Here is a 12013-nt window from a genome sequence, read left to right as displayed (position 1 = left end):
CATCCATTCAGACTGCCCTTTTAGTGCAAGATGGCGGATGTGATCTAGACATATGGTTTTGTGTCACACACTCTTTGCCATCGTTCGAGGTATAGCTCATCAGTCAGAAGTCGTGAATCAACACAGAACGGACGTTGAACATCGCGTATAGCCTGAGCGAGTAACTCATGAAGAAAGGGAAGGCTTATTTATCATTCCCTATTAACAGTATCGGATGTGTGTTTGACCTTCCCATGATTTGACGTTGGCCCCTCTTGGGGCACTCGGAGGTTGAGTAAATTACAATGTAGCATCAATGGCGTCCCCATCATGCACTCCAGGAATAAAAAGGATATAACGCCTTGCAGAAATAGTGTATAAGAAATTTATCCCGACATCGTCGCCCTTTCGCGTCTATCATCTCATCGACTTGCTATTGCAACAACCTTCTTACAGGAGAGCAGCGGCACCGAGAGCGAAAGCGCCGAAAGCGCCAACACCGAGCTTGGCAGCAGAGCCCTCAGATGAAGTGGAGGTAGGGAGACCCATGGTAGTCTGAAAATTGTCAGCTTGGCTCTAGGCGTTGGAGTTCTGATAGGCATTAAAGGTTTGCGCTTGACTTCAATTGAGCTCAGTATCAGGACTGGTCAAAGGCTCGTCCTTGAACGAGACTCTGATTGTAGACAGAATTGAGCACAATCGAGCAAAGCGCGGACCCCACAGGTGCGCTACAGCAAAGATGAACATACCTCGTAGGTGGTGGTAACGAGCCATGACTTGGAGACGGGCTTGTGGAAGGTGTTGGTAGAGGTGTAGGTGGTAGTGATGTTGCTGACGGTAACGTCAAAGGTGGAAGCGCCCGAAGGAAGAGTGTATGAAGAGGTCTGGCCCTCGGTGGAGGTGACGACGGTGCTGCCGAGAAGAGTGGGGGAGACCGGCTTGTGGAAAGTGTTGGGGTACTGGTAGAAGACAGTGGTGGTGTGGACTGAGGTGGTGGTGGCCTCGGCGCTGGAGCGAGAAGCAGACGACGAAGAAGAGCCAGAGGTGGACGAAGCACCGGAGGAGCTGGCGCTGCTTCTCTGGCTGGCAGAGGAAGAGCGGTCGGTGGCGCTGGAGAGAGCGCTGGAAGCACCAGAGCTGGCGGACGAGAGTGCCGAAGATGCAGCGCTGCTGATCTCGGAGATCTGGGCGGAGGCAAGAGCGGCGAAGGCGCCGACGAAGACGGCGGTGAACTTCATGTTGGCGATGGACGAGACGAGTTGGGCGTCAGGTCGATTGGGAGGTTGATGGAGGGGAAGGAGGGGACGAAGAAGTAAAAAAGGAAGGAAGCGATGGGTGGGAGGTTGGTTGTTTTTCTCAAAGATCCCCGTCGTTTCCTCACAAATTGGCTTTCAGTGATTTGGGGCCTTGCCTCGTCCCGCACTGTCCTAAACCACCTGAAAAAGCCTCTCCGTCATGTCTGCACAACACAGACTTCTTTCCGACTTAACCGTCCTTTTACCTAGCTTACGCACTGCTTCTTCGTTACGTCGAGGAGAAAACTGCCTCTTCGGGCAACTCTTGGTTGGCTTTTGCGATCGCGATTGGCCGTCCTTTTAATCGCGCAGTCCAGCCTTACTCAACAAGGTAACCAAATCTCGGCAAAGAGTCAACGTCAAACTGCGAACAAGAGCCTCGACCATGCCATCGACTTGCAGATGCTTCCCAACAGGAACCATCTCCTTCAAGTAACATGTCGTCTGCTTGCAGTCCGTAGAAATTCACACAGGTTGCGCTGTCTGGAGTTGCTTGTCCAACCGCAGGTGCCTTGCTACTCCGCATTTTCTCGGAGAATGCGGGAGAGGCCATGACCATCCACTTGGCTGATACGCACCGTGCAAAATTGTAATCACCAACTGCTCCAACGCTTGCAATCTGCTTGCTTTGCGAGTTCAATGCGTATACTCGATGCTCCAATACGAAGTTGCGCGTCCTCTAACACCGTCCAATGTGTCGTGTTGCGTACTAATGTCTGGCTGGTCAGCAACAATCGGTGCCGTATCGCGCGCGATTTTGCTCTCGCAAGTCGCGGTCCGCAAACACAGGAACGCCAACGGCCCTTTTTCGGCGCCGTCTATCCGCCTCGAGGGTCCGCTCCGGGGGATGAGCTCGGGACGAACTTGTTTGTTTGTCTCATCTCTTGACGCCGGTTATAAACACCCGTTACTACCCTGCTCATCCGAATCTCGGATATCGACCATCTCCAGATTCATGTCATGCTTCGTTTGAACAATTGGGGTATGACAGGTGCTGCTGACCCATGATCTCTTGTCTTTCCACCCTTGCCTCCCATGCAGCAAGCATTATCACAAGAAGGTTGGTTCTGCGATGGCCAGCCTCGCAGAAACCCCAAGCTCGGATTCATGAGCGTGGCGCCGATTGCCGGGAACAAGTTGGAGCCCCGAGCTCTTGGCTTGCTGGGGCCCAGCCCAGCCCAGCCATCTCAACTCAACCCACATGCTTTCTGTCAAACACCAAGGTCTGTTCGGTCACCCTCAACAACTTTGTAAGTTGTACCTTTGCTCAGTGATGCATGTCCGTCTGGTGTTCTCGCGAGCAAAATGTCACATAAGGTGCCCAGCATACGCCGATACCATCGGGATCTTGTCTACAAACTAGGCCCGCTACATACGATAGTCCCGATATCGTGCCCGGAAATTTGCAAGCAGATCGCGAGGCAGAAGCGTCGCGCTATTGCCTGCTAACTATCTTGGAACAAGGAGATCTAAGTTACACGAGCGGCATCTCGTAGTCATGTGTGATTTGTGTATATAGCTTGCTGCTCAAGAGGTCTTGTCAAGGACGTAGTCGAAAGCGATGATCGTTTTGCCAAAGTGAAAGGACGAAGTCTGTCCCCGGATGATGGTCTATATTCAATCCTTAGCATTAACCATAAACTGCGATCCTAGACTTTGCGTGAGGCGTAGACACTTGATGACCACTGAAGAGAAGTGTGGTGTCGACACTAACTGCCCTAAGATTTTCGAACAACCTCGCTTGGACATCCTTCTGATCGTCAAGGCAAGCAAACACAAGTTCGTAGACAAGGTGAGTGTCGAATGCAAGACGTGAAAAGTGGCCATCAATCAACTCTTGTTCGTCAGTGAGTTCTGACCAGAGCACTCATTTAGGTCTGCAGTGATGCTCCTAAGTTGACACATCAGAATATACGAAAGGCAATTTTACCACTGTGTACAATTCAGTGGCTGTATTCGTAAACCTCGCCGACTGGCTGCAGTCTGATCGAGGAGCCGACAAGAGCATTTGCACGTCTATCTTGTTAATCGTGAGTCCAACGCAACACCTATTCCTAATGACAGACTGCGAACATGAGACTCAAAAACGGAGAGAAACATCTTATGTACCCGTCTTACTTGGGTGGCTGTACTCCACGAGTGGTGTGAGAAGCCTTTCGTCTTGGACTGCAATCTCGGATCGGGGTTTGCGGTGACTTGTTGTTTGGAAGTACTTTCGGATTGCGACTTGGTCTTCGAGATCTGAAAGACTCTCGACGGTATCGGTGATTTTCGCCAGGCGTATGCTCGGAAGGTATGTGTCGTGTTGCTTGTGAATTATCGGCCAGGCTGTGCGAATAGTGCTAGCTTTTGAGATGCGAGATTATATTCGAAACCAAAATGATTATTACCCCTCACCAATATCTCCTAGCCCAACTGCACCTGGCCCCCTCTGCAATTCCAACCCTATGCTACTCAATTGACAGAGAAGCCTGCCAAACCACTTCCTCAGACCCGTCTACAGTAGACTCAAAGATGCTTTCCTTTGCCATGAGCTTTGCAAATTCCGCCTCCATATATCCTCTTCAGACCATTCCCTTCCACATAGCTCTGCCACAGCACGCAAACTTCGACATTTATCCTCCCTCTCGCATCCAAGAAGAGATCAGAAAGTGGCAAAGACTGACTTGATCTTCCTTGTCTCAATTTCTTGTATACAGGTAAAAACAAGATGTAAAAAGTTGAGGATCGAGGTTATGAGGTCCCGGTGGGCTGTCATGACCTGTGGAGACATGTTGAAGCTTTTTGTGGGATTTTGTTATCTGCGTCCCGGCTTAGTGCATTGCCTGAATCGCGTGGTTTGGTATCGGTGGGCGCGATATATGGTTCTTTGAGCTTGTTTGTATTCTGGTTCTGTGATGATTATTACCGGTCTTGAGGGAAGTGTGTGTGTGTGTAAGCAATAGGCTAGTGAGGTAGCTAGAGATGTGAGCCAAGGTATTGCTCAGCCGTCATCCTCGATTGTCTTTGGTAGGGTGAAGACGAGAGTTTTCAGACTGAGGCCCAGAGATATGTCCTCATCATGGATACGCCAGAGATATGTCCTCATCATGGATACGCCATCTGATTTCGTCGGCACTACAAAAGTGGAAGGTATAGGATATTGGAGTGCCAATAGTGTAGAGCAGAGGAAGTGTTTCAGTTCGGATGATTCTGCTTGCACGAGTAATAGCTGACTCACAAACTGCTTGCTTGGACGTAGAAGGGCACCAATTGACCTCATAGCTGTTCAGCGACGGTGATACGCGTAGGTACGGGTTGTGGATCGGGGGCTTGACGTGTATACTAGTATGGCTCACGCTTCTCTGATCCATGAGATCAGCCAGAACGAGATGGTAGATTCCGTATCTGAGCTCGACGGGCGAGCCCGTGTGTTGGTTAGGATGTATGCACTGGGACGTAGTTGCGAGCTCGAACCTGCAGTCTGCACTCTTCGTGACCGGAGCGAAAGATGTTTGTTGCACCATTTGGAGAAGTAAAGCACTCTCAACAATAGCAGATAACATGTCAGCCATCGAATGGGCGGCACGTCGTGGTCGGATGTTGCCGCCTGTGTATCCCGAGGACAGGACAGGGCTAACTTTGGAGAAGCGGCCGGGCAAAAGTTTAGACACGAGAATGAGGAGCGCAATCCCAGTGAAAACAAGACAGAAGCTTGAGGTATGATTTGGAAAAATGATATAAGTAGATACAAAGAAGTGAAGGATGATGTGTGAGCGCTGTGAAGAAATGCAGCAGTGCTGAAAGTGCTTGGCGCATACTGCTGTGTGACCAATCTTTCGGCTGATGGTATCCTGGAAATGTATAGATAGACGTGCAATCGTAGAGGGCTAGTGTGTCGTGATAATCGTCGTCAGACTAGACGAACTTATTCTCGTTGTGGTCTCGACGACCTACTCGCGATGAAGCAGATCCTTGACCTTTTGCTTCAAGCTGGGAGAGGATTTTTGTGAGACATCATCCTGCTTTTCGTACTCTTCGGCGACTTGATCTTGTTGTTGAACACCCTCGGCCCAACCTCCTGGTACGGTCTCAACACCCCTGTCTTCGGCGACAGCGTTGGCGTCAAAGATGCGTTGGCCTTCAGGAGCAGCACCGGGAGAAGGGAAGTCTTGTCTTGCGGCAGTGGGGGGTGCGAGTTTGTCCTTGGAACTCAGGTTTAGACCCTCTGGGGGAGCCTGACGAGAGCCGCGTCTGAGAATGGGGGAGTTGTCCGAGGGTGATAGCTCAGCAGAAGATGAGGCTACTGGTGCAGTCTCGACGGCGGTAACGATGGTGGGTTCGACTTGGCTGGACATTTTCGACATGGTGATGTTGTTGTAGATTTTGAATATGGTGTTATGGAGACGGAAAACTTATTCAGAGTGCTAAGCACACTTCGCTGGGCATGTGCGACAGTTTTATCCATCTCCTCAGGAGAGATAGTCCTTAGCTACGTCATGGTCGGCACAATTTCTACCACTCAGGGTTGTGATGTGCACTGCTCCACACGTTTCCCGCGTTGTAAGCTCACGAATACGAGACACAAGCAGAGAAAGATCTGACACGGATTGCGCGTCCGAAGAATTTGGAGAGCAGGAGTGGCAGGCTGGGGGCAGGCTTTTAGGTTGAGTGTGGCAGTGTGCATGCTTGATGGTATTAATATTACACGAAGCGGGTGAGACGACGGCTGGAACATGGCCAGGCACACGTCCTGAACAGCACGTGAAGATCTGTAGTATGCTGAAACAGATAAGCCTCGACGAACAGGATATGTACGCCTTGGCTTGCTTGCGTGTCATGTGAAAAGTTGACGGCCGTGATATGGTTCTGCAGAGTTGACGAGGCTGCTCGACCCGATCATCACCGACGCTTCACTGTATGTTCTGACCACACGGAGCTCGTACGATAATATAATTGTTCTTCCGGGAGAAGATGCTCTGAGTGCGAGCATCGAATCAAGAGATGATGATCTCGAGTCTAGATCAGGAGTATTCAACCATCGCTCAGTGTCTACCTGCGAGGACTGTCCTCGTGCCCCAACACATACAGATTAGAAGCTGGAGAACGGCGATCTGCTTCTGACACTTTTGTTCCTAGTCGGGGCTCATCTTGACGTCCCTTCCATGAGTTTGGAGAGGATACAACGAGTAGAACGGTCCGACAATTCAATTGCAATTTTGTGATTGATGGTCGGATTGGTACTGTGATGGAGTTATTGTGAAAAAAAGTGACGTACTGGTCAAAAAGTGCGGGGAGAACGAGTCAAATCGAGGGTCTCGGCCTCTGCCATGATCGTGGATGCGAAAGAGAGCGGCAAACTAGCACATTGATTTCGCCAAAGCTATTCGATAAGCTTCAGAAAGAGAGGGAGACAAGACCAAGATGGCGCTCGACCAGCAGCGCAATTGGACCATCTCCATGGCCGAGAGCCTGCAGGCCACCAAGGACAAGACTGCCGCCGCCAAAGGAATCCTCGATCAAACACCATCATTTCCTGCCAGAGACGATGACCCAATCTCGCACAACTATCACACGACTGAGCCAGCATATCTACCCGACGAGCTCCTCCTCGAGATCCTATCCTATGTCGCCGTCACTCCCGAAGCGCAAAAGTCATTATACACATGCTGTCTGCTGTCGCGACAATGGCATGTAGCCGCCCTGCCATACCTATACCACTACCCCAAGATCTACGGCAAGAACTACGACCCCTTCTACCGCACAATGTGTCCATCCATCAATCTCCGCATCAAAGAGAGTCCACTGGCAAGCCTCGTGAAGGTCCTCAATCTGGGCTTGCTTGTGCACCACAGCACAAAGAGCGTGACGGCCAGAGTCTTGCGTAGGCTCGAGACGAGCTTGGAAGAGTTTGTCGCTCCACAGGCTTCCTTTGCCATCAACAGCTATGCCGCCCTGTCAAAGTCGCACAACCTGCGTAGTCTCGACCTGTCTCTCGTGTCTGAAGCCCAGCCCTTGGATATGCTGTTCAAGTCTCTCAGATCCTTGAAGCACCTCGAGCGTCTGCGCTTCCCACGCTCTTCTGGCTTTGGTGCAAATACCGTCGATCCAGACTCAATCATCTGGCCCCAGGCTCTGAAGGATCTTCACATCAGTGGTGGCATCGATGCCAATTTTCTCTATGGCATCGTCCATTTTCCTCCTGCTCTAGAGCGCTTGACCATCGAGCACTGTCCGCAAGCAAAGTCTCATGCTATTCGCCAACTACTGGCCACCCTGTCTCGCGCACAACTACCTCTCAAGGCACTCTCATTATCACACCTACCTCGTCTGGGCATAAGCTCTCTCGATCCCGTGCTAGGTCTATTTCCGGATCTCGAGGAACTCAGCGTCAGCGTCGACTACATCACTCCTGCAATCTTCAATCCCGACTTCCAAGAGTGGGGCTCAGACGAAAATCCAAACTTCACCAACCACAAGCTTCGCATGCTATCATTCACAAATTCTGGCAATCCTGGCGTCGACGACAAATTCTCTCCAATCGATGTACTCCTGACACTCGACGAGGGCTCTTTCCCGAATCTGCGTAAAGTCAAGATTGCAAAGAGCTTGGGGTGGGAGCGTGGTGATACCAGAGACGAGACCGAAGCTCTCATTGATAGACTGGTGGAGCTTGGGACACAAGATTATCAGGATAAGACAGGTGTATTCGCCGACATGACCACATCTCAATGGAAGATCGCTAATTGGAAAGACTGGGCTGGTGTTTGGATCATTGACTGAGTATGGTAGTGATCTTGGTCTTTTACTTCGCCGAGAGTGGTCCTGATTTGGCGTATTTTCAGGCACGCTTGGATTTGCGCATCACATTACATCTCGACATCTACCCCTCGCGTCATGTTCCCCTTCATACAATTGTACATAGAATAACGACTTACGACTCAATGACAGCAAGAATTGCACACTCCGCACCTTTACATGCAAACATGCTTGCATGATATCTAGAGCTATGCTACGGTGACGCTTATGAGCATCCGGCCTCATCCGCATACCTAGACTCTAGGCACCATCATCCCAGCAACATCTGTCCTACTCATCTTCCGGCATACGTGGACCTGTTTCTAAGAGACAGACCCTAAGGTCCGCTTCTCAAGGACCCATCACAGATTACCGGTGTCTGAGGTGACCCAACAAGGATGTTGTTCGCAGCCCTCGTCCTCAGTATCCTGAGCATTGCATTATCGACTTCGCTATTACAATCTCAAAAACGTTCCAGCTTCATCAAGTGGAGCAAAAACTACTACCACGCAACCTTCAGCTCCGACAACTCAGCCGCGAAAAAGAAGCAAACATTCCCACTCTTCGACCTCCCACCAGAAATACGACTGCAAATCTACCGATACGCATTACCCCAACGCCAAACAATAATTCTCACAAGACCTTCAGCACCACAATGTCCATTCCCACCCTCCTCACCTCTACCAGCTTTTGTCCCTGCCATTCTACTCAGACTTCACACAAACTGCCCTTGCCAAACCAGACTCACACCGCCATTCTTACCATTACTCCAAACTTCAAGGATGATACGTCGGGAAGCTCAAGATTTGTTTTACGCAAACAATGCTTTTGTGTTGAATATCGATATGCCGAAAACGCTTCTTCGTATGCCTGAGCTGTTTGCACTGTTTGAGAATGGCATGGCGGATGGTGGGGAGATTTTGGGTGTGGTCAGGGATTTTAGGATTAGGGTTGGTGGGAATGTTATGGTGGATGCATGTGGGCCAGGGACGAGGTGGAGGAAATATGGGGGGAGAGTGTTGGTGGCTACTACACCTTCAGATGAAATTACTGGCATGTTGAGGAGTGAGGAGAATATCGCCAAGTGTGTTGGCAAAGTGTTGGATGATGTTGAAGAAGGGGGAAGAGTGAATGTCAGTATCGTGAAAAGAATATTGGACGAGATCTTTTGGAATTGGGAAGAGAAAGTCTAGCAAGACGGTCTCGCGGTGGACTATATGCCCAATGCCAGTGCCACTCTACCTTTCGGCAACGCTTGATTAGGCTCAGGGCGGTGGTGAGAGACTGGGGCCTGACAACCACGTCGTCTTGGCACATCCGTAAGATATCCCAAACGCAAGTGCTCGTCACCCGCGATTGAAACGACAACATCCACCAAGTCGGCTGGAGAGACTATTCCGCGCCCGTCACAGACACGAACAATCCGCCTTGCCTTACAGCAGATATTAATCTCATCGAACGTCAGGAATGTTTTCAACCGCGTTTCATCGTAAGTCTTTCATGCCGCTTTTCTCACCGCTTAAATTATGGGGAGATCGGTACGCTGACTTTATCAACTAGTCCCGCGTCTTCTGCTAGTCTGTAGAGGCCTACTCAAGGTACTCGAGGGACTTTGGTATCTCAACCTACAGTTCTCTCAACTGTGGCGTATCTGAAGCGATTATCTTGGTGTCAAGTCTGTAAAGTATCATGAGGAGAAGGTAAGAGACGACATTCTCAACACAATGGAGCCCTGTTGACAACTGATAATCAGGTACACCCCTTGTTGTGGCCACCCATGCCCTTCCCGCTCATGCGACTTCCCCATGAGATCCGTCTGCAGATCTACGAACGTTTGTTGCCTAAGGATCGCACTGCATCTTGGGTTGGTAGCTGCCATTGGTTTACCAGACGCGCCAGATGCACCAGATGCACCAGACGCACCAGACGCATCGACCCGAGCGATATCTCAAATCTGATGTCTACAAGTCGCAAGATCCGTCAGGAGCTTCAATTTCAGTTCCATCGCTCAAACACTTTCATCATCAAACGCCCAGACTTTCCAAAGGTTGTAGTGCATTCAAAGCTGTCACCGAGACCTTTATCTTGAGTACCGCCAACACGGTGAACTTGTTCTTGTCGATGCGTGGTCTTCATATGATTGTGAGTGAACGCGCATTAGTCGACATCACCGAGCTGAAGCCCAGAATTCCCCTTCGAGGATCTGGCGATCAGGATTTTCTGAGAATCTTGGACATCCGTTATAGAAAAGAAGATATGATGGATGACTTACTTTATCCGGAAAGGGATCGTTCTTACAAGGACAAGGAGCAAGCATTCTCTGGTAGTTTTGAACCAGTTAGCCTGAGATATTGAAGTGACCAAGGGAGACCACTATGGCGATAACCGTCTACTACGTGAGGGCCGTCCGTCTGGTTCGCGGTATCCTCAGAACCGTGCTCAAGCAAGAACAATGAAGTCTCCTACAGGCACTGGTTGGCCTCGTTGAAGACTGTCTTGCGTGATGAGAAGTCGGTATCGAGCAAGAGGCGCTAGCGATATGTAATCCCATGAGTTGTTCGCAGTGCAGGAATGGATTTTCTGGTTGTCTTGTTATAGAGGGCTCAGGGTCTAGACGACTCATCGGCCAACTGTCCGGAAGCTATGAGGTACGGGTTGAGCTTTCAACTATGCTTAGGCTTCGACTACTCCATATCGGATTATGGATGTTTCGTCAGATTCATGGCGCTCCACAAATGAATTATGGGCTGGGTTATAACGGATCTCAATGCGTCAGTATCGATGATAAATGGTTTCGTTCTCTCGTCGTTCCTGCCCACTCAAAAGTTCCTTCCGAACTTGCACATGCGCATTCTCCCATCTTCTTTCAAGGCAGGCACAGTCATGACGCGCCTCCTCCGCCTACCCGCTCTCCAAATTTCTTTCTCCTATAATCAACTTGTTCCACAACAGTTGTGTTAACATATGACATTGTTGTCCAGATTCGCCATCGCTGGCGTTCTCTTCCCTCTCGCAATCTATTCTGCCGGTGCGCTCATCATCATCTTTGTCCTCGGATGTGCTGTCTATGTCTGCATCACATCATTCCGCCAGCTCGTGCGCCGATGCTATCGGAAGGTACGTCAAAGTTCTTCAAGCTCCCACGTGCGCTTGACTGACACCAAGAATCAGCTCAAACTTCTCTACTGGCCAGAAAAGGCCTTCAACTTCCTCGGTCTACCACCAGAGATTCGTCTGATGATCTATGCCTACACTCTTCCTCATGATAGGATCTACTACATGACTGCCCGCAAGCTGAGAGAACTTCCTCGCCAACCATATGAAGACGCGTACTACGAAGTCTCTCAACCTTTACCGTCTCTCCTCCGCGTTTGTCGTCTCGTGCGTCGAGAGCTAGTCCCAATTGTTCAGTGGGGATGCTCGTTCTACATCACGATCTACTCGATACCAGATCTGCTCTACACGCTGGAACTTCTCGAAAAATACTCTTCATTGCAGCTTACTCATTCCATGAGGCTCTTCTCCTTGACAAGACACATCCATATAAGAATCAAGGATCTCATACTGGATCTTCAACCAATGGTATGTCCGCAGAGGCGAGGCATAAGGGTCAATGGTGCCTTGCATGTCACAAATAATGTCTGGTCCGGTCGAGGCCGAGGACTATTGAGAGACCACGCCATCATATCAGTCCTGCTGAACAGAAGTCTTCGCCACATGAGACCCTGGCTCGAAGCCTCAGACGTTTTAATCATCCTTCAGTGTATGTTCAGGGACAACACGCTGGACAAGCAGTTCTTGAACAAAATGTTACCATGGTACCAGCGTCGTCGTAAACACCTTACCTCCCCTGTCTAACAGCTTTAGAGCCTACCTTCTCGCTGCAGCCACCAATGTTGCGGTACAGATCGCTGATCTTACTTTCTGTTGTTCTTTTCAAGTCTTTTGTTGCTCTATCTCGA

The 12013-nt window shown here is 50.1% G+C and overlaps 5 protein-coding genes across 5 annotated transcripts; 3 read left to right on the top strand and 2 right to left on the bottom strand.

Moving 5' to 3' along the window:
* Nucleotides 1–428: 428 nt before the first annotated feature.
* Nucleotides 429–1287, bottom strand: AUEXF2481DRAFT_40064 (uncharacterized protein; the record flags this gene model as incomplete). The annotated part of the gene is made up of 2 exons (XM_013488425.1): nucleotides 729–1287; nucleotides 429–534 (listed from the first exon to the last, which is right to left on the bottom strand). Exons 1-2 carry the CDS (start codon nucleotides 1215–1217, stop codon nucleotides 430–432), a joined length of 594 nt encoding a protein of 197 aa, XP_013343879.1. The 5' UTR covers nucleotides 1218–1287.
* A 3919-nt stretch (nucleotides 1288–5206) lies between these two features.
* AUEXF2481DRAFT_29580 (uncharacterized protein) lies at nucleotides 5207–5620 on the bottom strand (the record flags this gene model as incomplete). Its single annotated transcript, XM_013488362.1, has 1 exon — nucleotides 5207–5620. The coding sequence occupies one exon, from the start codon at nucleotides 5618–5620 to the stop codon at nucleotides 5207–5209; it is 414 nt and encodes a 137-aa protein (XP_013343816.1).
* A 1057-nt stretch (nucleotides 5621–6677) lies between these two features.
* On the top strand, nucleotides 6678–8036 carry AUEXF2481DRAFT_5104 (uncharacterized protein; the record flags this gene model as incomplete). The annotated part of the gene is made up of 1 exon (XM_013488307.1): nucleotides 6678–8036. The coding sequence occupies one exon, from the start codon at nucleotides 6678–6680 to the stop codon at nucleotides 8034–8036; it is 1359 nt and encodes a 452-aa protein (XP_013343761.1).
* A 206-nt stretch (nucleotides 8037–8242) lies between these two features.
* On the top strand, nucleotides 8243–9611 carry AUEXF2481DRAFT_220936 (uncharacterized protein). The gene has a single exon (XM_013488572.1). The coding sequence runs from the start codon at nucleotides 8450–8452 to the stop codon at nucleotides 9242–9244; it is 795 nt and encodes a 264-aa protein (XP_013344026.1). The 5' UTR covers nucleotides 8243–8449; the 3' UTR covers nucleotides 9245–9611.
* A 1404-nt stretch (nucleotides 9612–11015) lies between these two features.
* AUEXF2481DRAFT_5103 (uncharacterized protein) lies at nucleotides 11016–11909 on the top strand (the record flags this gene model as incomplete). Its single annotated transcript, XM_013488306.1, has 3 exons — nucleotides 11016–11168; nucleotides 11223–11633; nucleotides 11814–11909. 3 exons carry the CDS (start codon nucleotides 11016–11018, stop codon nucleotides 11907–11909), a joined length of 660 nt encoding a protein of 219 aa, XP_013343760.1.
* Between the last annotated feature and the right edge of the window lie 104 nt (nucleotides 11910–12013).

The sequence above is a fragment of the Aureobasidium subglaciale genome (genome assembly GCF_000721755.1).
Source record: "Aureobasidium subglaciale EXF-2481 unplaced genomic scaffold scaffold_10, whole genome shotgun sequence".
NCBI classification, from domain to species: Eukaryota; Fungi; Ascomycota; class Dothideomycetes; order Dothideales; family Saccotheciaceae; genus Aureobasidium; species Aureobasidium subglaciale.
The sequence above is the reverse complement of the archived record's forward strand: the minus strand, read 5'-3'. Positions and strand labels throughout refer to the sequence as shown.